Source organism: Talpa occidentalis, unplaced genomic scaffold, assembly GCF_014898055.3.
Source record: "Talpa occidentalis isolate TD23 unplaced genomic scaffold, MPIMG_talOcc4v2.1 talOcc4.11, whole genome shotgun sequence".
Classification (NCBI taxonomy): Eukaryota; Metazoa; Chordata; class Mammalia; order Eulipotyphla; family Talpidae; genus Talpa; species Talpa occidentalis.
Window position 1 is genome coordinate 94,832,271 of NW_023601104.1, and position 23,047 is coordinate 94,855,317.

Sequence of the window (23,047 nt, forward strand, 5' to 3'; positions counted from 1 at the left end):
GGGGCCGAGCCGGCCGTTCTGCCCCGGCCGCAGGCCCAATGGCCGGGGCGCCGGCGCGCGGCGCGGGGGCGGGGCGGAGGGGGTGGGGCCGCGCCGTGCGCCGGCGCCGCGGGCCAATGGGCGGCGGCGGCGGCGGCCGGGCGGGGCCGGGGTGGGCCGCGGCGGCGGGGCCGTCTCAGGCTGCGGCCCCGCCCCTCCCGTCCGGCCGCCGCCGCCGCCGCCGCCCGGGGCTTGGTTGAGGCGGACGGAGGGGCCCGGCCGAGTGTGGCGCCGCCGCCGCGCTGCCGCCGCCGCCGCGCGAGGGGCCAGCGGGCAGGTGAGTGCCGCGGGGTCTCCGCGCGCGGCCCGCGGCCCGGCTCGTGCCGCCGCCCCCGCCGGGCCGGCGCCCTCGGCCGCGTCTGGCCCGCGCCGGCCGCCGCGGAGGGCCTGGGGGCGGCGGGGCGCGGGCGCCGCTCGGCCTCCGCTCGGCCTCCGCTCGGCCTCCGCGCCCTCGCCCGCCCGGCCGGCCGGGGCGCCCGCAGCGCCCGCGGTCATCCGGCGCCGCCGCCCGCGCGCCCGCCCGGAGGGGCGGCAGGTGCCGCCGCCCGCCCGCCTCGCGCCTCCCCCCGCCCGCGGGCGCCCGGCCGGGCCGGCGGGGTCGGCGCTCGCCCTCCGCGCACACCCGCCGGGCGCGCCGCGAGCGCCGCGGAAAACAGGTCCCCGCCCGCCCGCCCCGGCCTGCGGGCCGCGATCCCGCCGCGGCCGCCCGGGCAGAGCCGCGCCCGGGCCGCGGGGGGCGGGCGGGTCCGGCGCGGGCCTGGCCTCCGCCGCGGGCCCCGCGCGGGCTCCGCCTCGGGCTCGGGCGGCCTCCTCGGGGCGGGAGCTGCGGGCGGGCCCCGCGCTGTCGCCTGCCCGCGGGCCCGGCTGCTGGGCCGCGCCGGGGTGCGCTGGGGCGACGGCGCTGCCCGCGGACCCGCTTCTGGGCTGGATTTTTTTAAAGCTGAAAGTAAACGATGCCGCCGCGCTCGGGTCTCCGGCGCAGGCGTGGCCCGCTGGCCTGGCCGGAGGGAGCCGCCCGCCGGCGTCTGCGGGAGGCTTGTCTCCCGGCGCGGGGATGGATGCCCCTAACTCAGGATCGCGCGGCGAGAGAGCGGGTTCCGCTCCGCCTGAAGTTCGGCGCGCCTGGACGGGCTTCCGCGCGGCGGGTCGCGTTGGTGCCGCCTGCTGCGCTCCGGGCCGCCTTCCCCGATTAGGCCCCGGGGCTGCTCTGGTTGATGTGTTGGTGAAGTTCCTGCGTTTCTGGAGGCGTGTTTCTCTGGCTGGGCAAAATAGTTCGCAAACTCGAGTGCTCAGGAAAACTGCAGAACAACCTCTTCATTGCGGCTCACAAACAAGCTCCGGGGTTGGCCCGCTGCTTCTGCCCCTTCGTGCCTTGCCTGCCACCTTCCTCTCCCCGCCCCCCGCTTCAAAATTGGAAGTGAGTATCTGAAATGGAACACTAATCTGAACCAAGAAAATGGTTCCTGCTTCTCTTTCCCATTATGCCAACATCTCTCAGCGCTTCTTATCTATCATGGGGATGGTGGTTGCCCTGAAGACGAAAACATTGCTGCTACCTGTGCGTGCAATAGAATTGACAGTTTCTGTTCATTCCTCTTGGTATGAGTGCAGTAAGGTTGTTGATAATAAATTCACACTTCCTGAGCTGCTCTTCTGAGTCTTGAACGTTAGGCCATCTTTAAAAGATGATTGAACCTTTATTCTGGAAGCCTCTGGAAAATGAGAAAATGTGAAGCTTGTACTCAAGTATTTTTCCATTTTCAAGTTTAGCCACTGGAAACCCTTTTTTTTTTTTTTTTTTTGAGATCTCTGATAAACAGTAACAACAGTCTTCTTAAAATGATGCTCGTCTCATATCTAGACGAGAATGACAAGGGAGATGACAGCTGGAGGGAAGTATCAGTGGTTGCACAACAGGCTCGTAGTAAACATTTCTTGGATAATTACTGGCACAGTGAAAACCAGGTGCGTGGTTTGTGCTGCATGGAATTTTAGTAAAAATACCAGGGAAAATCTTACTCTCAGCTCAGGGTTGTTCTGGAAGCTTTACTAATGTGTGTGTTGGTATGATGCTTTCCCAGTCTCTTTAGATGTCTGAATAACATAGTCTCCTTTTTACTTATCACCCATCTGAAGTAGCTTTTGGAAATGTAACTAATGATACTGTATCTTTTTCTGGAGTCTGATGATTATCTTTTCTGGGAGGCCTTTTCTCCCTAGAAGCTGGTTGGCCTGTGCAGGGTGTGCAGCCTGGCGCTTTTGTTGGGAGGGGCGGGGAGTTTCGAGTGTTCCTCTCCTACCTGAGTGGTGGCACTGGAGCCAGGACTGCCCCCCATGGGCGAGTGGAAGTCATTTTTCACTCCAGTGTTAAACAGGTTTGTTGTGTAGCTGTAGCTTGTATTCCTTTGGAGGCCAGTTGAGACCAGTTGTTTTCTCAATTAGCTAGCATTGTATTCAGGCAGATTGTCTTAATGACTGGAGACTATTTTGTTGCTCTGTGTATCCTTTCTCTCTCTATAGGTCAGGAAGTATCTCCCCTGGGTATCAGTTCATTCTAAGTCATATTTACCATTGCCAACTAGTAGTCTAAGGATTTGCTGCTTTGGAATTTTTCTAGTTTTCACTTTTGTAGCATCTACAGGCACACCTTACTTGGCAAAATTGATTTCTGCTCATTGGATTTCCTTGTGTCATCTTCTTTTCCTAGTCCTAACTTTGGAGATGTTATTTTCATCTACAAGTGTAACTTACTTATATAATGTTTATTCTCAAAGTAAAAATACATTTTAGTAATAGAGCATGAATTCTCATGATATGTTGTACTATTAAAAGGAGTCAAGGCTTTTTTTTTTTTTTTTTTAAGTTACCCAATAGTCTCACGGAAAGAAAAAACTCGATTAACTCGATTAGCAGAATTGGCAAGATTAGAATTTCTGGGTTTTGTTGTTAAATTCAGCCAGTAACTCAAGCCAGAGATTATTTGTGTAGACTCAGTTTCCACTTGGGAGTTGCCTCTAGATTTTGGGAATAAACAGATCATAAAAGGAGGGGGCCAAACACAGGTATTGAAAATTCCCAACTGAAATAAATTTGAAAGGAAGGCAGATGATTCCAAAAGATGATGAAATTCACATATCAAAGAAAAGACTTTGAAATTCTTTCTTACTCAAGTACTTTCCAAATAGAAGTTAATTAATAATCAAAGCAAGTCCAAACACCCTTGGCTGACAAGGAAAGACAAGTCCTGACTCCCGAGGTAAGATTTGCAAGGGACTGAAGTGATCCTGAACACACAGTAGCACTTTAGCCGCTTCATGCCCAGCCTTAGTCATGGGCAGCAGGGGGCGAGGGCTGGAAGGAGTGCTCGCCCAGGTCTGCACAAGGGCTACAGAGTGGTCCAGGGAATGCAAGTCATCGGGTGGCTCCCTAGAACTTTTCATGCCACGTTTTAGATTCTTACCTACCTGTGATTCCGAGTGTCCCTTTCTATTTTTACAGGATGTAGCTCTTTAGAATATACCAGGGCCAAAAAAATTCTCCTGGCTATGTGGTTTAGAGGTTTTAATACTAGACAATAGGCACGGCTCTTCGATATGCGTAGACTTCTGTTAAGCACAGTTGAAAGTAAAGATGAACATTGAAAGACACATTAAAGTTGCTTTCACCAAAACATATTTACTGATGACCAATAAGGTTTTCTTGTGTGGCCTGTAGTGCTTTACTATTGCTACAGCGATAGCTGTCATGGCCACCTATGTAGTTTCTGCAGTGTTTGGATCCATGACAAAATCGAGGGGGCCTCTTGTATGTTTTGATAAGGCCAGCAAAATGGATATAGACTTTTAAAAGACCAAAGAGAGAAAACATTGTATGTTACTATTCTAAGGAATACTATGGTTTTGAACTTGAGAGAGAACATGGAACCTTCAGAACCTTTGGGAATGGGTTGGTTTTGCATTGAATCCAGGAAATATCGAGAGTATTGAGAATCGTAGCTGGTGAGGCCCCAATCTCTGTAACCTTCAGTTTGTCATCTATAAAGTGGGCCTGACAATACTTGCCTTTAGGGTATAAAATGCTTACCTTAGTTCCTGGTATAGGAAAGCCCAGATGACACAGTTGTGATGGAGAATCTTGCTGCGGACCTGCCACAGGAGGCTGGCAGGATAATATCGTTTCAACAGCCTAGAAAAAAATGTAGCATGTAGCACAGTCATTTGCATTTAGGTGCGGCAGAGGCATTGGGTTCAGTATCGCCCATGAGAAGTTTTTATCCTAAGGCTGTGCATGGGGCCACCTGTCCCTCATCTTTGCCCTCAGTCCAAGAAATGGGCACTGAGCAAAGGCATGAATTCACGTGTTCCTCAGCTCATGGGCAAACTAGGGCAGCCTTTGGGATGCTAGGGAAATGCCCTGTGTTGAGACCCAGGAGGAGATCCAGGCAGGCAGCGCTCCCTTGAACCTTGGCCTCCTGGCGCACATTTGGAGGGTTTTATTAATGACACAGAAGTACATTTTACCTGAAGGGAATGCGTTCATCTGATGGAGAAGCCGGCGGTGAGGGCCTAGCTGAGCCTGGAGAGGCCTGGGGGTGGGTTAGGTGTGGGGCTATTTCTCCTTAGAAGGAAGTGGTGGGGCCGGGCAGGGAGGAGGAGGGCCTGCAGTGTGGATCCCAGAGCTGGCAGCTGGTGGCCAGCAGGGTGGTGCTGGCACCCAGGCCTCTGCCTTAGGTCCCTGCCCTGTGCCCATCAGAGGCAGCAAACCTCCCGGGGTGGCACGCTCCTGCCTGGCTGCTTCACGGGGTCCGCAGCCTTGGCTTTGGCAGGGGATAGCAAGGCACGTTGACCGCATCACTGCTCCGTAACGTGACTTTCAACCTGTTCAAAGTGGAGAATTAACCCAGGCGACCCCAAAGGTCTCTCTCAATGCTGACATGGCCCAATTCTAGAATTCAGAACCCTTACATGAGGAATGTGGGTGGTCTGAAGGTAATTTCTCGACAGATTACAGCTGTTCCTTCACACGTAACATTTTTCTTTTAGGAAGATATAATAGGAAATGATTATTCATGGCACCAAATGATTCTTTGGTTTATGAAAGTTTTTTTTTTTTTCAACTTTCTTTAAATAGGAGCCTCATTTTCATGTAAGTGTATTTACAACATAATTCAACCACAGTTTAAAGCTGAAACTATTATGTATTTGGAAAGTCAATCAGAAATGGTATAAGCATCTCTAAAATGATCATGTAAATTAGTGGGAAAATAGCAAAAATAGTGTTGAAAGCTAGAAATGTATATTTTTAAAAATTTAATGTATAAATACACACACGTATGTATATACATACACACATGCATACATACACATATAACAGCCCAAATTGTTCTGTGTGGAGATTGAGGTTTTCCTGGCATGCAGCCGATAGGTCTACATGCCTATGAAGTAAGTGGGAATGCCTGCCTGTTTGCTTTGACTTCTTGGTACTGTTTGAGTTGTGGCATAGCGACACCTTCTTTGATTCGCGATTGGAATGGGGGGGTCGCTAGTTAGCCGCTCCGACTGTATCAGTCGGTGTGGCCTCACCCCGCTAGCAGTGGTGCCCTGGGCCCTTCCCAAACACACTCGTCCGGTTAACACGGAGCCGTGCGGAGAGCGCCTGCCTGTGCTGCATCAGGTTCCCTAGGAGAGAAAACATCACACAGTTAAATCGTTTTCCTTTTCGGATCCCATCATCCTATAATTTGTGTATTTAATGCAGAATGTAGTAATTGGATCCTAGTGGCCTGCAAAGCATGCCAGTGAGCTTGAGAAGGCGTGCTTTTATTCTGCTACACAAAGATTAGGCAGGCTGTCTCACCGCCTGCAGGTCCCTTTACAGCTGGGTGCCGAGGGAGGAGGAAACCACAGGCCCTTCTCTCCTTTCTCCAGTCCAGCTGTGAAGTGGGGGAAATGCAGGCAACATTGAAAAGCAGATGCTGGGTTTTGAGCTAAGGTTTTCAAGATAAACTGCCAAATGAGGGTAATCAAAAATGTTTATTCTAGTTGTATTTAGTTGAAAGCAACCCAGGAAAAATACAAATACACATCTTTTCCATTTGGAATTTTTGAGGGGGAAAAGCCCCATGCAGCTGAGTTCCAGCTCTGTGAAAAAGGGCCAAGTATCCAGTGCCTTCCCTTATCTCCCCTCTCCACCCATCAGCCACAGTCCCTAGGTGTGGTTTATCTTATTTTTCCTTATCTCCTTACTTTATTCCACTGTGCAGATGATATACATATATGTCAGGAATCACTCGATTAGCCAAAACTCATTGTTGATTACATGTTAACTGATTGCACAGTAGTTGGCAGTTTAAATAATAATTGAGGATACCTTTTATTTCACTATCTTTGAAATCCTGTTTTATCTTTGTAGGTGGGGAGGTTGTTTTGATGTACCTGATAAATAGTTTGTGGTATTTTTAAAGAGCCAGATTTTGAGCATTCTATAGATTTTCAAAATATCTTGATGGCGAAGAAACGTAGATATGTGTGCGGCTCTTCCTGCTGTTCCTTTGAATAACTAGCAGTAGTAGTTGGTAGGATCCATTTGCCTGTCAGTCCTGTATTGCCTTTCTTTTCTTTTTTTCTGTCTTAAGTAAAAAAGGGGCTGAATCCTTTTTTTCCATGTACTTTTGTTTCTCCCAACATAATTCAATAAGCATTTGTAAAAAGATTTCAAGCTCAACTTTTGAGAGGAAAATCGTTCATTGAGCATTTTGTCTTCTGGTTAATATTTGGAAGTTAGCGTGAGTATGTGCGTGTATCTGCACATTTTTAACTTAACGCATCTTTATGTTTTTCTAATACTGATGTTTGGAATAAATATCCAAGGTAGGTCTTTGGTCTTTGTAGGACCTTGATGAATTTCAGGGAGGCCATTCCCACTGCTGCATCACGCATGCTCAGGGGCCTGCTTGGCTGTGTCCCCTACGTTGGAATCTCGCTGCAGATGCTGCTGGCATCACAGTTAAAATTGCTCATGGTGTATGACAAAGTTTTGAGTGATGAATGCAAAGGGTAGGTCATTCTTTCAAATCCATGATATTGGTGATCTCTTTTCTAGCTTAAAAAAAGGCAGAAGGGGTTGAATTTAGGAAACCACTCATACTAGATCCTACCACTTTCTCAAACAGAATCTTAAAGTTTTGTCATCCCTGTTTAATTTTTTGTTATTCCCTGCCCCTCTCTCTTTTCTCACTTATTTCAGGGGTAGCCCGTACTGTGTGTCTTTGCTCCCCTCACATTCACCCCTGAGGACCACAAACCTGTTGTGTTGTCTCCTGTGGCAGCTAGCAGTGCCCTGGGCAGGCTTGTGGAATGGAGCGCACCCATGTTTAGGGTCTGCCCGTGTGCTGGAAATAATACAGGCTTTCAGGTTGGAAGCCTAGTCAGCTGCTGGTGCAGTGGGCACTTGGCCAAGTCAAAGCCTCCTGACCTCAGGCTGTGGTCTCTGCTGGCCTCTGTGGGCATGGCTTCCAAGGGTGTGGCCCTGTGGGCGTGGTCTCTGGCCTGTGACTGGAAGCCGGAAAGTCTTGGGCTGGACATGTGTAGCTGACCAGTGCTGAGGCAGGTCCACCATGGAGCCTCAAGCTGTGCTTGGGGAACCTCCTTTTCCACTAGAAGTGGACTTAGTCTTGCTTTGTTGCTTCCTTTAAAAATTCAGGTTTGTGTTTGTCAGAGTTTCTCTATGAAATTTATATCCTAAAGCTTTTTGAGCAGTTAACTATGGATTCCCAAAAGAAATCATCTTTTAAGTGAATTTTACATATTTTATATGGACGTGTTGTTCAGTAGAAATTAATGGTAACTGTTTCATTTGACTACTGTTCTATTCCCTGGTGGGAGAATAGATCAAAATGCTTTCTTGCCACCAAAACCTTACTTTCCTCACGGGAAGTAAATCTTACCCACAAGTAACACAAATATATAAAAACAACATCTAAAGATCTTTCTTCATTCAACAAATGGTGTGCGACTGTCTGCAGCCCTGTACCAGGCCCCCAGATGGCACGGAGGTGGAAGCTTTGATTACTTTCTGCCAGGAGATTGTGGGTGAAACAGGCACATGGATGATGTGAACTGGGGGGGGGGGGGGGAGGGAGGGAAATGAGGCTCCAGAGTGGGGCTCTGAAGTGAGGGGCGTGGACTGTCACTGTCAGTGTGTGGGTGCAAGCAGGACACTTGCCACCAAGGGGCAAAGACTCATGGACCACGGTAATGGAGGAAGAGCCCGGCCCAGGGGCTGTGGAAGGCAGAGTAGGGAGCATGCCGGTGGTGACTCTTTGTGGGGTAAACAGAGGTAAATGCAGGCTACTGCCTTGCAGGGACTTTCTGTTAGGGGTGTCCCACAAATCCTGGGAGAATTGGTGCAAACCATCTCAAATCCAGAGGCAAGAGAATCGTAACACGTTAATGGCTGTGCAAGTTCGGAGAGCTCTGCCGGGCTATAGACCCAGGTCCAGGGAACCCAGCCCTCCCTGAACCTGAGTGCTTAAGTAAACTCAGGTTTACTGTGACTGAGGCAGCCGTTGACTGCTTTGGAGAGTGGGTATAGGGAGCTCTGGACAGAACCCAGCCTGCGAAGCTTCCCAGAAGAGCTCGCTATCAGTCCTGTTTCTCCATGGGACAGATTCAGAGCTGGCCTGGACCTGGGCTCCCTTACCCCAGGGGGGGCAATCAATCACCGGGGAGCGGCCAGCCCCTCCCCCTCCTGAATTAGGATGAAGTGAGTTAAGGCCTACTGGAAGATTCCCACTGCCTCACCTGGGCCCGCTGCCTTCTCTCCCGTGGGAACTGCATCCCTGTAAAGGGAAACTGCCCAAAGAGAATTCCAGAAGACTGAATCGCAAAGAAGCGTCAGATAATCACCTTGAACCTGATTGATTCTTACGGATGTCCCTGAGAGTGAGGGCTGCCTGGAGGTGGCCAGGAGTTCATCAAGGCCTTTTGGGACCAAGGGGTAGCATGGGGTCTCTTCATTACCAAAAAAGGGGAGAACTTGAGCAAACCACTGGGGCTGAGTTGTACCAGGGGGTGATGCGCAGAATGACGCTGGACAGGGGTGAGGCAGTGAAGGGCCTGAGGGGCTTTGTTGGGGAGGTTGAGGGTCACCCCACCTGCTATGGAAAGGAGGAGAGTGGAGCAGAAGGAGCAGAGGCAGCGCCTGATTCCATTTGTCTGCAGCCCCGAGCAGGCGAAAGCGAGCGACGGTGGTAGAAGTCAGAGAGCGGTCGCGGAGTGATGGCTGTGTCCTGGGGAAGGTACTTGGGGTCCCCAAGCTGGATGCCTTTGTACCAGACTTGAGGAGGTGACCGTGCACTCTCGGAGAAATGCCGCATGGCTGCATTTGACAGTTTGCATGTCCACCTCAGTGAATAGAGGCTGCTGTGGCGAGCACAGTGGGGAAATGGCCTGGAGGTGAGGGTCGCCTGACTTCAGTGGCTGTTTGGATGTAAACAGCCGCCCAGGCTTTGGTCCCTGCCATTTCACAGATCTGCTCCCAGGAGGGTGCTCGTTGCCCGAGGATTCTGAAGTGCCACCTGCTGTACTTCTGCATCTATACCACTCCTTTCTAAAAGAGCCAACAGTTTTCTGGCTAAAAGAAAGAAATCTTGAGGACAATGCCAGTTGTTCCATACAAGCTGAACAATGCAAGAATCAGCATCTGACTGCGGAACCTTACCGCCAAAGGAATCTATTGTGCTTTCAAATCAGTGACCAAATATTTACTCATCTCTCTTGGGGAGCAGGAATTAGACATTTCCTCTGTGTTCCAGGAAGCTAGAAACTCGGCTCCAGTGTAGAAGCAACTTGGGGAAGACAGTTTGAGTTGACATACCAGCGAGCATCCCCAGGGAGTGGCAGCAGTTTCCCTGCAGCGCAGTCTGCGCTGAGCTTGGGCTGGACACTGGGACGGCCCAGACAGGAGCAGAGTGGGCCTCCTGGGGCTTGTGGTGGGGGAGGCAATGGACACGTGAGCCAGTGCCCAGGACATTGGGGGCTGGTGGGCACAGTGGCTGAGCAAGAGGCCCTAGGGTGGGTGGCAGGGTGAGGGCAGATTCAAGCAGTGGGGGTGGTGCAACCAGGGAGGAGGCAAGAAATGGTGCCACTGGTGAATTCACAAGGGCGAGGAAACAGGTGGCCTGAGATGCGCAGGTGAGCTGCTGTCTCCTCTCATGCCTCAGACTGGGCCTGCCCTGTCTGCACATGGCAACCTCCCTGACACATCTCCATACCAGAGGATTTCAGACCAATATTACCTCCTGGGAGGCATTGACGCCTCCATCCTACCACATTGATGCCTCCATCCTACCGTCTCACCTGCTGGTGGGATGTTCTAGACACTTCTTACATGTGAGACCATCCCAGACTTCGGGTGGTTGGAGTGCCAGGTTGGGAAGCTGTAGGAGACCTTGGTCAAGCCCAGTGTCTGCCATCAATGTCCTGTGGAACCCTGGGCCATTCCACAGAATAAAGTGAAGGAATTGGATTAACTCTGTTGAGTCTGCATTTCAGAGTGTCTCGGTATTTATTCCGGAAGTCTCACTCCATTGCCTGTGATACAGGAAAATGCTTCTCTCAAAGTCAAGTGTGTTGGGTGAGGTACATGGGTTCATGCACCCCGAGCCTATGGCCTGCGTCCTCCAACTCTGTAGTGTCGTGGACTAAACGTTTTGGTCACACAGAAAACCTGTGTAACCTGAAAAACTTGCAGGGTAAAAGTTTCCTCTGCTGTAGTTTCTGTAGGTGAAAAGGAGTGAGCTTTTCTTCCAGAAACTATGAAGCAGACTTGTGTTTGCCTTTGAGAACTTCCAAACACTAATATTTGTAACACGTTTCTCTTTCTGGAAGGAAACTTCAGGATATGGTAAGATCTTCGCTCCATAAGACTAAGCTATTGCTGAGACATTTTATGGCTTGATTTCGTTCTCTGGAAGTGTAAAGTTCTCCTCTCTGTCTTGTCTTTTCTCTGCAGCCAGAAAATGGGGAAGAAGAGTCGAGTGAAAACACAAAAATCAGGCACCGGTGCATCGGCAAGTGTGTCCCCAAAGGAGACCTTGAACCTGACCAGCGAGCTGCTGCAGAGTAAGTGCTGCCCGGCCTTTCTGAGCCCATGGGGGTGCAGCTCCTGTGCACCCCCAGTGCCTGGAAGGTGGGGGGTGGCCACTGGTACATGAAGTGAAACAAATGTGTGTTAACACCATAGCTCGTGACCCAGATATTTAGAGAAAACTGTAACTGCATTTATCCCATCTGTGAAATGGGGTTACCAGCACCCCTTGACTCTGCATACTGCTTAGGGGGCCCAGAGGAATATGGGTGTCAAGCTTCCGGGGCCACCTGACATGGCCTCCCTGGACTCTGGGCTCTAGGCCCAGCCCGGCCCCTTCAACAGTGTGGCCAGCAATAGTGGCTGATCCCCTCAATCCTCAGTCAGGACTGTCTCGGGACGGTGAGGCCCCTGGGAGCCAGGGTCACCTGGAGAGCCGGCCTTTGGGACTCGCCCTGTTCTGGAAAGACTCGCCGCCACTTAGTGTCCCAGGCTACATGCTGACGTTTGTGAGTTCTCGCTTTAGGGAGGTTGAATGGCAATTAAATACCTGTGCTCGCTTTCCTAAGTCTAAAATGGTAGCTTCCTTTTCCTTTTTAATTGTGAATTGCAATTATAATTATAAGTCTCAAATTTAGCTGTGGTCACTCTATTAACTAACAGCATTGACCTCATTTTCTTTCTCAATGTTTAGAATGAGGTGACAGGCTAATCTTTCCCAGCTTTCCCTCCTTACAGACGCAGGCAGTACCCCAAAGTGGTCAGCTCCCTCCCCGAGTGCTCCCTGTGTCCCCTGCCCAGCTCAGTGCCATCCCTCCCCAGAGCACGATGCACCTCCACCTCCTTCCCCCAACTCCGTGGTCCCCCCAGAGTACAATGCACCTCTACCTGCCTCCCCCAGTTCCCTGGTCCCCCCAGAGCATGATGTACCTCCACCTCTTCCCCCCAATTCAGTGGTCCGCCCCAGAGCACGAGGAACCCCACCTCTCTCCCCCTGAGACTGAGGGCACCCTAAGGGCAGGCTCCCCTTGCTGGGCTTCCCTCCCTTGGTCAGTCTTTGTAAACGGAAGGGTGAAGCCGGGCGGTTAACCTTAATGGTTTTGAGTCAACACTTAACCAGTTACTGTGAATTATTTGCCGCGTGTGCCCTTTTCCTCAGAGAGCAGAGGGCCAGGCACTTCAGCAAGAGCTTTGAACTGGTCCTCTGGCTTCCAGAGGACAGAGCCTGGTGGGCAGGGTGCCCAGCGGGCCGCGTTCCACAGCCACCCGCCCCCACACGGGTGTGGGTCTTTCCGCTGCCGTGGACTCTGAGCCTCCCTTTTAGCAGTGGTGGTGCCACCCCCTTTGTCTCTCCCCCGGAGCGCTTAATATAGTGCCTTACCCATGGCTGGGAGCAGTGCTGACTGACTGGCCTTCTGTCCAACTTCCCGGTTCCCTCAGGGAGCCATTGTTAGGGCTTAACTAGAAACAATTGTTGCCTTTTTACACTCCCTTCTTTTACTCTCAAGAAGAGTTTTAAGGGAAACGAGTTTACATTTTAGCTCAGCTTTTTAGATTTTCCAGTTCACAAGTGTGTTCTGAGCAAACTAGATCAGAAGCAGCAAGAACAAGGTCCCCACAAGCCTGGCACCTGCACGTGGGTCCTGGGGTCTCACGGAATCGGTGGTGTTTGAGTGGCTGCAGGGCATTGTACACGCTTTCAAAGGTCCTAACTCATCCTCCTCTCGTTTGTCACTGGGACTGTGGTGGTCACTGTCCTTTAAAGTCAACCAGCAGCAGCAACAAACAGGGCCTCTTTCTCCTGGACACTAACATTAAAGTGGACGAACACTGACCGTGACCTTGTGTTTCAGAATGCAGCAGCCCCGCGCCCGGCCCGGGGAAGGAATGGGAGGAGTATGTGCAGATCCGCTCTCTCGTGGAGAAGATACGGAAAAAACAGAAAGGTAAGTGTTCTAGAATGGAACTCCTGTTTTAGCCGGTCAGGTGGAGACAGTGTCATCGGACTGGCGAGTAAGGCTGGGAGCTCTGACGCCCAGGAGAGCCAGCGGGGTGATGGCGCCAGCCGCTGGCTCGCCTCCCGTTCCCGAGCTACTGCTTGGCCAAGGGTAAAACTGCTGAGCATTGGGAGAGAAATAAAGTTTGTCTCTGGGGGCTGAAATGACACAACTGTTATTTATTTTATCTTTTGAAATGTGTGTTCAAATCTGTTTCCTTTGGGCTTTGAGGTCAGCCCAGAGTGGCGTGTGTGGTCCACGCCCAGCTCTGTGCCTTAGGGCCGCGTGCCAGCCAGTGGATAGGGTGGACACCAGCGTGTCCTGATTAAGAGAGGTGCCTGAGCCCCCGAATTGTGTCCTTGTGGGGTGTATTCAGCAGTGTGACGATTCCCGGCCAAGCTGGTGATGTGGACAAGTGTCAGCTTGAAAAAGCTTATTCAGTATTTTGGTTTTGTTCTGCAAAGCACAAAAGTAAAGATTGGTGTACAGGCCCACGCAGAAGGGGTGTGGAGCCGAGAGCCTGCGTGTGGAGGAGAGGGGAGCTTCTCAGACACTCCCTTTCTTCACTGCCTCACGTGGTCATCCTTCACAAAAGTGGGGGCCTCAAACCCTGATGGGCTGGTGCCCCATGATGTGTGTGTTGGCACTGAGAGGTCGACTCTGCTAACCCCTGCTCTGTGATAGCGAGAAGGTTTTGTGTGTCCTGGGGGTCACATGTCACAGACCGTTAGTCGCAGTGGACACTGAGGTCATGCAGGTGCTGCTTCCTGCAGTGACAGTGAACTTGCATCTCCCTGGCCAGCCAGTTCTCACCTCTGGCAGACACAGTGCTGGGCAGCCCCATGGCACATGCTGGGTGGACGTTAGTTACCTGGCACCGTGGCCACAGCACTTGGGCTGCCTCCCACACCCCGCTCCTCACCTCAGCAAGTCCCTGTGTCTCGCGTTCTTCTGAAGCATGTTTTCCCCTTGTATTGCTTCTCATCTTTGTGACCCTCTCAAACATGATGGAAAGTCCAGAGAATAGTCTAACACCAAGCATGCACCTCCCACGGAGTTGAGGTTCGGGTTCTCCGTCCTTTCCTGCTCTCCCACCTGCTCATCCGCTGCCCCTTCTCCCACGTTTCCCGTGTCCTTTGTGTTTAAGATCCGAGACCTCGAAGACAGAGCCCAAGCCCAGGCCTCCACCCATCACCTGCCCTCCGCCTCGGGCGTCTGTCTTGCCGTGGCGGTGTTTCTGCCCCTCCCCAGGACCCTGCACACACATGCATCAGCACATTCCACATCGGTGGCACCATACTTATTGATTTTTTAAGAAATGGTCATTTTTGCATTAGTTGCTGTACATGGGTACGTAGGGCCTCCGCTGGCGCTCGGAACCAGGCCGTGCTCATTCGCACCAGGGCTTCCTGTGTGCAGGTGTGAGCTGCTGATGTGTCTCATGGGGTCCCATGGGGCCGTGGGGTGCGTTGCTCTGCACCTGCAGTCAACGAGGCTCCCCTCCCGCCACACAGGCCCACAGTGTCTCACCCAGTGTCAGCCACTCTTCTCTAGCCCACGGGCCTAGGATTTTGATTCCCCTTTCCTGTTCTGAGTTAAGAAATGTTCCATGACTCTCTGTTAGGTCTGATTTTTGTTTCAAGTTTGGCGCGTTATGACTCTCTCCTAGAGCTAGATAAGGCCTGTTTTCCTCTCCTGAGACCGAGTGTGAAGGCCATGGGCCCTAAAAGTGCCTCTTGTTCTTTGAAATGGCTTGGTTTAGGTCTGTCTGTTACTTTTGATGGGAAAAGAGAAGATTACTTTCCTGATCTGATGAAATGGGCCTCTGAAAATGGAGCCTCCGTGGAGGGTTTCGAAATGGTTAACTTCAAAGAAGAGAGCTTCGGTTTGAGGGCAACCAGAGATATCAAGGTGAGTGCGTGAGCGGGGTCTGGGGGCCCCCTGGGCCTGGAGTCCCCGGGTCTGGGTTGTGGTGCTGTGCAGAGGTGCCAGGCAAGGAGATAGACACCTTGAGCTTGTTCTGAGCCTTGTGGGGAAGCAGGAAGCTCGCTATCAACACCCCTGCTCCTGGGCACCCCTGGTGCCTCCTAATTGACAGTGGGGCACATGTCTCAGGTGGTCCCTTCCAGTGCATCCCTCCTGAGAGCCATGCTGTCAGCCAGTGACCTGGACACCTGTTCATATTCCTTGGTCTCTGCTGGACTGTGGAGCAGAATCCTGAGATTTCAATCAAGAGAAGGCTGTGGGCTCGGGTGGCTCGGAGGGAGGCCGTGCAGCATGCAGGCGTGTGTGTGGGGTGCGGCAGCAACGGGCCCTGGCAAGGACGCTTACTGACCTTGTAGAGTGGGTCACTGAGCTGTTGGAGGGACCTACCAAAACAGCGACGTCAGAGGCCACGGGAAGAGAGGCACATGTGGCCCTCCATACAGGGCTGCGTGGCGTCCTCACCCCGCGTGTCCTTCCAGCAGAGGGGACCGCGGCAGCGCCCTGGCAGACCGGCCCACTCTGCCCCACCCATGGGTCTCTGCTCGCGAGGAGGCGTGACTGTGTCTGTCTGACCTGTTTGGGAGAAGAAGCAGGGCTTGGCCTTTTCCTCGGCAGGCGCTGGCTGCCCACGTGCCTTTCTGCTGCTGTGCGCTCCCCTGGTGAATTGGCAGGGCAGCGCCAGTCTGCCTGTAACTAGGTGGGGGAGTCTGTCTAATTGTGGGATTCAGTGGGTGATATTTTGGGTGACCATCTGTTGTATTCTTGTGTCTCTGTCAGTTGGTTCAGGATTTGGGTGGAGGAAAAGGGTATTATCTGCTTGGGCCCTCCAACCTCCAGCTGCACTGAAAGGCTGCAGTCAGCCTCGCCACTGTGCGTGGATAAACGTGCGTGGGCTTAGCTGCACTGTTAAGTGTGGCACATGAGAGGTGCCTCGGTGGTTATCACGCCAGGCTTCCAAAACCCCCCCAAATCCCGGAATCTTCCTTCATGATGCCTGTAATCTGTGGTAAGGGGCAAGACATGCGAAGTAATTCGCACGGTAGCTGCTGAAAAAGGGAAGAGGAGCAAGGTGTCCTGAGGCAACTCTTGTGTCAAATGAGACTGACAACATCACAGTATCAGGGTGGTCGCTGCCCCCAAATAAACTAGCTGTGGTTTCTCTTCTCTATGTGTTTTTTAAAAAAACTTAATTCTAATTGATACACAGAACATCACATGTGTAACATGCATTCTGAGTTCATATACAGAGGTCTACTGCATGACCGTGCCACATGCAAGGCACTCCCACAGGTGTTTTAGGGAGTATAGCTGCTGCAGACAGCCCAAAAGCAGCTTCTCACATCTCCCCCAAATGAGAGAACACTGGAGCAAAAAATGAGTAAGGTGGAACGTGTTTCTCGAACTTGGGCTTTTGCTGGTAATTACTGTGCCTCAAAGACAAGACTGGAGAGGAAGGAATGTTACTCTACTTTCAGAAACAGTAGCAGGCTGAGGTTTCGCTCGCAGGAAGTTGTTGTGTTTTGTTTTTAGAACTTTAAAAATGTAAATACAGCAAAGGATAAGAAACCTTTTGTTCTCCCCCCCAAATCATTGTATTTGCTTCCCATTCAAGTTTCCAAAAGTGCTTTTGATTATTTGTCTTCTGAGTCTATCCAGTTCATTTTGTTTTGCTTTTAGATTTCAAGCCATGCTTCTGCTCACCCAACTATAGCATAAATGCTTAGATTTTCAAATATTTAAGAGTGTTGCTATTAGAAATGAAAGTGTCTGATGTGTTCGTGTCGGCAGGATTGGGTTTCTGATCATAGTAGTTGAAAGTTGTACCATGTTTTGGTGATTCTAATATTTTCTTTTTTCCCCCAGGCAGAAGAATTATTTTTATGGGTGCCACGAAAATTGCTAATGACTGTGGAATCTGCTAAAAATTCAGTGTTGGGTGAGAATAATTTCTGACTGTTCAAAGCAAAGCACAAATGAGAAGAATATATACTTTTTTTTGGCATTAAGGGTCATACTTGGTGGTTTTCTCCACTAGGGCACTATTCCCCCCAGTCCATGATACGGGTCCTGACACAGTCAGACATCAGAGGAAAGGCGCACGTTGCTTTAGCTATGGCAAGACATTTGGGTTATTTAACTTTAACATACAGGCTGAATAAATCCCTTTAAAAGAAGTTTGTGTGACTTAACGCTGTTCATTCTGGTTGATCCAGGGCCCTTGTATTCTCAAGACCGAATTCTTCAAGCCATGGGCAACATCACCCTGGCCTTCCACCTGCTGTGTGAGCGGGCCGACCCCAACTCCTTCTGGCAGCCCTACATCCAGACCCTCCCCAGTGAGTACGACACCCCACTCTACTTCGAGGAAGACGAAGTCCGGTATCTCCAGTCGACCCAAGCCATCCACGATGTCTTCAGCCAGTACAAGAACACGGCTCGCCAGTACGCCTACTTCTACAAGGTCATCCAGGTAAGTGGCTGCACTCCGGAACTGTGTCCGCAGTGGAGTGGGGGTGGGGGGGCCTTGCACGCCTGCACCCCACTCTGTGCCTTCTCGGGAAGCTCCTGGAACCTCTTCCTCTCAGTGGAAAGGCTTTGTTTCCACTTTTACAGAAATGTCACTGAAGTGGGGTTTGTCTGGATCTGCCCTCAATGGTGGCCAGAGTAAAGCCGTCGGCCTTCCTAAATTAGGAAAACCACTGCATTTTGCCAAAAACAAGATTACAATGAGACTGTAAAAGCTCTAGAATGTACCTGATACAAAAAGGTGCTCTGTGTATAAATTTTCCAAGAAAACGAAGGTCCATTGGTGGGTTTTTCATATTTATGATGTCTGTACGTGTGACCCTTAGTGCCTTACACACTATTTACAGTCTGTGTGTGTGGAGTAAAAGTGTGTGTATAGTGTGAGTATGACAACCTCATCAGTGGGCTTGGCATAGCTATATCTGTAGTACAATGTTGGCAGTTAATTTGGCAGTTAAACTTCAGCACCGACCTCTTCATGTTTCCCAGAGCACTGGGCACTCTGGGAGTTGAAATTACAAGTATCATGGAACAGCCCCTATAAGCCAGAGGTATTAGATTCGCCCCAGACACCTTTCCAGTTCAGCCTCAGTGTCTACGCCAGGGACAGTGGCTGTGGTTCTGAATGGGTGTCTCGAGGTCCCTCCAGAGCTTTGTGTGGGGTGTGTTTGCCGCCTGGATGTCCACTCTCAGTTGTGCAAGTGTCAGCTCCTGAGCTGCTGGACCTGGTGCGTGATAAGTGGGAAAAGAGCTGCTCCCTTTCCCTTCCCTGTGGGCAATTCGACAACCTGAATGAGGCTCCATTTGGCTGTTCTTCCTGTGGTCTGTCCCTGCTGTGTTTTTTTTTTTTTTTTTTTTTTAACAAGCTCTGGCCAGTTTTATTAAGAAAAAATTTTGCATGATTTCCTTCTTGCCATCTATTTGGTGCCTCTAATACTCGCAGACTGCCAGGACCAGAGGCAGGCAGAGCACAGACTCCAGTATATTCCACACGCGGTGCCCGGGGCAGGACTCTCGCTGCTGCCCCGACAGACGCCTGTCGGGGCTGCCATGGCGAGTGACCGTCTCAGATTTCCTCAGGGCTGGGCAGCAGTTGGCGAGCCTGACCAGCTTCGCTTGCCCCGTCTGGCTGTTTTCAGAGTCTGCTTCTCCCCAGCATGTGCTTTCCACGTTTCATGATAAGCTGGAGCCCAGAGCGGATCAGCTCCAGTGACTTTATGGTCTTTGAGGCCACATCTTCCTGCCTCGGGTGCAGCTGCCAAGGGGGCCCAGGGGGCAGGAGGGTGGAGAAAAGCAGAACATGTCATCTCATTTCATCGCTACAGGGAATGCTGTTTTTCTATCAGTCACATAACTTTACAGCATTCTTACTGCAAAAGAACTTTATACTCAAGTGGTATCCTCCCCAAGCAAACACTCAAATACATAAAAAATATGAGTCTTATCCTCAAGTCAAAATCGAATTTGTTTTTCTAAACTTTAGAAAAATTATTAAGACTGATCACACATTAGGTATGTAGTTTTTATTCAAGTTTACTCCATAAAATACCTATTGAGCCAAATCAAAACTTGAATTTCTCATTCAGTGTGCATCTACACACCCGTGGTCTGACGTTCCCTCTGACTCTGTGACCTGAAAGGGCTGTGCTTTTATTTCTGGTTCTTAATTCTGGGTTTTTAATGAGTGACCTTGGAGCCGACGTCAGCAGTCTTTGCCAGTTCCTGTTGTTGGCAAACTGGAGACTAACTCTGTTCACTGTGTGTTTCTTAAATCTGGCCCGTCATGGTTGTCCACGCCTGTAACCTGTCTTGAGAGGAGGCCCTCTCTGTTATCTGGTGGAGTATTCTGGAATGACGGCAGGCCTCCCGATGACTGGCTGGGCATGAGGGCTCTTGGGTAGCCTGTTACAGCCTCTGGTCTGTTTTTCTCAGTATGAACTAATTGGACTTTATTCTTTGGAACTGCACTGGAATGTGAAGATTTTAAATGACTGAGTCATTAAAATACTCTCTTCCTTTATATGGAACTTGTGATGTCAGTCTATTTAAGAGCCAGGTCTCTTCATAACCTCCTGAAGAAAAGCCTTTTAGATGATGATGTCAAGGAGACGAAACTGCCCCACATCTGTGTAGTAAATAGTATTATTATTATTTTTAAAAGATTTATTTATTTATTTATACAGGCACTGGGTACAGTCAGAAGCGCGGGAGGGTGAGAGAATTCACCAGAGCCAGAGCAGGGAGCAGAACAGGCAGACTGACGAAACACACTGTTGAGGGGAGCAACGGGTATGGCAGGAGAGGTCTGCCGCGCCATGTGGGACCCTCGCCGGTGGCTGGGGATCGAACTGGTGCTGCAAAGGCTGCGGGCAGCTTTGCAGCCCAGCGCTCAACCGCTGCGCCACCAGGGTATGCCCAGTAAATAGTATTATTGTGAGCTTATTAGGGGCCAGAACACATTCTGAAAGTCAGCGTTCAGTCAGAAGTTGTTCAAAACGTAATAAAATTCACACATGACTAATAAGATCAATTTGTGTAAATTATAACAAATGTGATATCCTTGGGAAAAAAAACCAGAGACACACTACGGGGGTGAGGAGGGAGTAGGATCAAAACAAGAGAGGTAGGAATTATATGGGGACTATAACCAAGATGAAAATACATACATTGTGCAGAAATGAAAAGTGATGTAAAAAATATATAAAATTTAAAAAATGCTAAAACAAAACAAAATTCTTTTTATTTTTTTATTTTTTTTTAAATATTTATTTATTTATTTATACAAGCACTGGGTACAGTCAGAAGCGCGGGAGGGTGAGAGAATTCACCAGAGCCAGAGCGGGGAGCAGAGCAGGCAGAAGGACCGAAGTACACTGCTGAGGGGAGCAGCGGGCGGCAGGAGAGGTCTGCGCGCCATGTGGGACCCTCCTCCGGTGGCCGGGGAGCAGCCGGGGATCAAACCGGCGCTGCAGAGGCTGCGGGCAGCTTCGCAACCCAGCGCTCAACCACTGCGCCACCGGGGAGGCCCCAAAGTTCTTTTTAAAGCATTAATGGGCCTACCCGTTACTCTTTAATTTATTTTCCTTTTTGTTGAAAACTTTAATAAATGTGGAAGCTACAGTATATATCCAAATGTGAAATTAAAAGATAATCAAATATTGGCTTTTTTGCACAAGTAAGTCAATCTATTGGGGCAAAAAAGGCCATGATTATTGACTGTTAAAAGTATGACGAAATGTGTCACGCACAGTGAGGTAGGCTCCTCCTTCACACGAGGCTCTGCCCATGTTTGGAGACAGCTTTAGACTGGAGAGCAGGCAGGGCATGCTGCTAAACTTGCATGATGTACAGGGCAGCCTCCCAGCCCAAAACGTCAATAGTGCTGACATTTGGTGCACAAAGCACCTCAAATAGTCCCCATCGCGTCTTTCCTGCCTAGTGACTGGAAGTTGAGGGCTGGCCCCTGGCTGCTGGGAGCTGCGGGTGCCAGGTGGTCTCGTGAGCCAATTCCAGGCCCTCTTGACTGCGGCCCTATGTTGAAACTCTTCCAAAGTACCCACTGGCAACTGTCATTTAATAACCTTCAAATATAAGACCAGGTTTCGAGACCTTTGACTTGTGAGGGACGTAAAAACAGGACAGACATTAAACAAACAAAAGAGGCATGGAGTGCAAATGACTCTTGACTGACTGCATGGGTTTGGGAGCCCAGGCGAGACTCTTGGAACTGCACGGGACGGGAACGCTCCGTGGTCGGGAGGGGGTTTCACCAGGAAGGGGGCACCAGAATGCTGGGTGTGGGAGACTGTGGCAAGGCCAGTGTTCTGAGTGTGGCTTAAGGCAGGGAGGGGCCAGCCGTGGCCACGGCCCCTGAGAGCGGGGACCCCTGCCCGCGCAGAGAGAACTCCCACACTGGGGTGAAGGCCGAGTCCAGCTCTCCCCAGCTGTGCAGACGCAGGCTGGAATTGGGCTCTTGTCTCCTGAGCTGTGAGGTAAAACTGTGAAGACCCACGTGTCCCAGGCATTGCCAGCCCCCCTGGACCGTGCTCTTCCCTCCAGCACCTTTCCTGCCCGCTTACCTGTGCAGGTTACTTGCTTGCTTTCCCTTGCTTCACAGTGTGGCTCAAGGGCTCTTTAATTTTACTTTGTACCTACACTGCATTCCTCTTGATGATGTTCAGTATACATTGTGTCCTCAGGCAGTCCCGATACTAGTATGTAATTAAGCTCCAGGCCTTTTGAGAGCACACCCCCCACTTAAGACACTCTGCTGGTGAGACTGTGTACTGCAGCGTGGTGGCTGCCCACGCCTGGTGTGCAGAGGGCTGGGCCTGGCCCTCCAATCCTCGGTGACTCCGAGGCGGCCGTCACCATTCGCAGGTGACAGGCTGGGGTGCCAGAGCCCGCCAAGCGGTTTTGCACCCCAGGCCCTCCCCCCGCACCTTCTCCTTGCTCCAATCCTGGGTCTTTCCCACCAGTCTGATCAATAGAATTTTTTGTGAAATTCCCCACAAATTCAAAACAAAAAGACACCTTGAAACCTGGTTTTTTTTTTTTTTAGCCCCTCTGAGGTCTATATATGGTGAATAAATTCCGTCTCTGCTGGGACAGGATGTTGGGGTTTTATCTTCTGTTTTGTTTTGAATGTGTGGTAAAGAGGGAACCTGCTCTCATTCTCTGAAGCTGAGGATAAGCACCTGACGCTGAGTTACCCGAGCTCATATGGTCGGCTGCAGAGCTGCATGGGGAGGTGGGGGGGTGCAGCTGGGGTCATTGTGCTACAACCCTACATTCTCAGCATCCTTCATCTCCTCCTTGGAAGAAATCATTTGCCCATGAAAGCATGAAGAGCATGGTGGGGCCACGAGGGAGCACCCTGACTTTCACGATTAGATTATTAACAGATCAGTTCCCGTCCAGCTGGGGCTGGGTGGCTTCGTGCTGGGTGTGGAAGCGCATCTGTACCTGCAGGCGCCACGACAGGTGGGTCATGGGGTGCACTTGCCCATCAAAGGTGAGTGTGGGGGACTGGCTGTGACGGCGCGTGGGTCAGAAGGGGCTCCCACCGCGGCGACGGGTCCCCAAGCCTTCAGGCCGGGAGCATGGCTGTTGCGGCCTTCTGGGCGTCTGGTCCGCGCTTGCGGCAGTTGGCCCTGCTATAGACTGAGGCCGCTGCTGCCTGTGCCCAGTATTTGGTGCTGCATTCTGGCCCCGGTGGGCTCACGCCTGTGCAGGTGGCCTGCACCTTTGCCATTGTGGAGATGCATTTCCGTGGTAGGTTTCTGCAGGGTGGATTATCAGAAACTAGCCCAGGCAATATGATCATGTTAAAAGTGGTCTTGCAGGTTCTTCCACCTCTGCCCGCGTCCATCCTCTACCCAGTGTGCGGGTTACCTTTTCCGCCCATGTTT

General features: G+C 51.1%; 1 protein-coding gene across 4 annotated transcripts in view; it reads left to right on the plus strand.

Annotated features, from left to right (window-relative positions):
- The window catches only part of SETD3 (SET domain containing 3, actin histidine methyltransferase), a 60,363-nt gene that overhangs the window by 290 nt on the left and 37,026 nt on the right, over window positions 1-23,047 (plus strand). For 2 of the 4 annotated variants that reach the window (XM_037503925.2, XM_037503924.2), the window contains 5 exons: window positions 11,053-11,162; window positions 12,981-13,073; window positions 14,887-15,035; window positions 16,974-17,046; window positions 17,324-17,580. In XM_037503925.2, the coding sequence (XP_037359822.1) occupies window positions 11,060-11,162; window positions 12,981-13,073; window positions 14,887-15,035; window positions 16,974-17,046; window positions 17,324-17,580 (675 nt within the window). In that variant the 5' untranslated portion in view covers window positions 11,053-11,059. Of the gene's footprint in view, window positions 1-285; window positions 317-1,207; window positions 1,457-11,052; window positions 11,163-12,980; window positions 13,074-14,886; window positions 15,036-16,973; window positions 17,047-17,323; window positions 17,581-23,047 lie in introns of those variants that run through there. The other 2 variants (XM_037503921.2, XM_037503923.2) reach the window with 2 other exon arrangements.